The following is a 1,999-nucleotide window of genomic DNA, read 5'->3' as shown; positions in this document are numbered from 1 at the left end:
GTGGACTAATTTGAGGTAAATAATTCATGACTAAACAGAATTCAGTCTACACATGAGGTCCAGCTGTTGTAGAGAAAAGTGAACATGTTATGTGAAAAACCTCAATGTACTGGTCAAATGCATAAATGTTTAGCTTGACAGACAGTGGGACAGAGCCACCCAACGGTACCATTATTTGGACAATATCTTTTTTATACTTTGTCCAAAAAGGGTAGAGACAGGATTATGACCACAGTGGATCCCTTAAAAAGGGACAACCTTTAAAAGCAAAGAAACTCAAAAGATTTTTTTTCAACAGCTCAGCACTCCTGCAACAAGGATGAGGAAGCTCATTTACTCTTTATCTAGGAAGTTTGCCAGTGAGAAGACCCTGATTCTTCTATCCTTGAATCAATAATAAATGTATATTATCCTCATCTTACTTGGAACTCTGGAAAAAATTTAAATGTAGAATAGCTGAACTGAGAGGGGAAAGAGTAAATGTCTCTTTTACAGAGAAGAAGATTGAGCATCATTAAAAAAAAATGATTGTGAAAAAAATATAGGTGCTTTGAGATAGACCTAAAGCTCAATTACAAACTCCATCATCCCAAAGAGGAGTTCTTCCATCCCTCTCCGAGCACCATCTTAGCAATTCATCAAAAGCCAAGCGGATAAAAACAACCCACTGTTCATGTCTCATTGTCAGGTGTCTAAACTTTAACAACCACCAACAGTTTTTACTATGTTCATCTTCAACCATTCCAGCTTCTTGACTTTTACTTTGATGGGCATCCCTGGCTTAGAGTCACAGCATTTGTGGCTCTCTCTTCCTTTCTCCTTCATGTTTTTGGCTATCCTCATTGGCAACAGTGCTATCCTTGTCCTGGTGGCCACAGAACCCACACTTCACACACCGATGTACCTGCTCCTGGCCCTGCTGATGGTGGCTGACCTCATATCTACTCTGGCTCTGTTGCCCAAGCTGCTCTGCCTCTTCTGGTTCAATGACCGGGACATAGCTTTCAATGCCTGCATTGCCCAGATGTTTTTCATCCATGGAACATCCGTGGTACGATCAGCTCTACTTGTTGCAATGGCCTTTGACCGCTTTGTGGCTGTGTGTGAGCCATTACACTACAACACAATTCTGAGCCATTCCTTTGTTCGACGCCTTGGACTGGTGGCTCTAGCCAAGGGTGTGATTCTTGTTCTGCCTATGCCTCTTCTACTTCAAAGGCTGAACTTCTGCCACATGGTCATTCCTCACACTTACTGTGACCACATGGCTGTGGTAAAAATGGCATGTGACCACACCAAACCTAATCGTATCTACGGGCTCTTTGTGATTCTGCTCGTGGTGGGACTTGATTTGCTGCTTATTGGCTTCTCTTATGGTCTCATCCTACAAGCCGTGTTACGCCTCAACTCTCGAAATGCCATCTTCAAAGCTCTCAACACTTGTTCAGCCCACTTCTTTGTCATCATTGTCACTTATGTGCCTGCACTTTTTTCCTCCCTCATGCACCGCATAGGTCTCAATATCCCACCTCAAGCCCACATTCTCCTTGCCAATCTCTACCTTCTTCTACCTTCAATGCTCAACCCCATCATCTATGGAATAAGGATGAAGGAAATACATGACAAGGTGGTCAAAATCCTGTGCAGAGAATTTGCATAGGCTGTGGGTCCACACAGTAAACTTATGAGTAAATAAACAGTGAGGACAACTAACAATGCCTTTGCCCAACCATTCAAGCCCCAGCTGTATCTCCAAATAAGCTATTAAATAGACCATGGAGGAGTGTGTGTGTGTTGGCTAACGTGGAGACCCAGTATTTTTGCTTTTTCACTGAGCTATGATTTAATAAAAGGAGAACCTAAGAAAGCTCTTTTTATATCTTTTAACAGCACTCTTATGCTATGGATCTCCTGATAACTTTCACATCTGTGAGCATCTTTATTAACTAAACACAAAATTTCTTTGTAAATGATCCAAGATCATTTTTCCTTGTCTTGA

The 1,999-nt window shown here is 41.8% G+C and overlaps 1 protein-coding gene across 1 annotated transcript; it reads left to right on the top strand.

Annotated features, from left to right (window-relative positions):
• Window positions 1-724: 724 nt before the first annotated feature.
• On the top strand, window positions 725-1,660 carry LOC129076511 (olfactory receptor 52P1-like). Its single transcript, XM_054580669.1, has one exon. It carries the CDS (start codon window positions 725-727, stop codon window positions 1,658-1,660), a length of 936 nt encoding a protein of 311 aa, XP_054436644.1.
• The last annotated feature ends 339 nt before the right edge of the window (window positions 1,661-1,999 follow it).

Source organism: Pteronotus mesoamericanus, unplaced genomic scaffold (genome assembly GCF_021234165.1).
Source record: "Pteronotus mesoamericanus isolate MK-2021 breed Mesoamerican mustached bat unplaced genomic scaffold, CSHL_Meso_final contig_591, whole genome shotgun sequence".
Taxonomy (NCBI): domain Eukaryota; kingdom Metazoa; phylum Chordata; class Mammalia; order Chiroptera; family Mormoopidae; genus Pteronotus; species Pteronotus mesoamericanus.
Note: the sequence above shows the minus strand (reverse complement) of the source record. Positions and strands in the feature narration are given on the sequence as shown.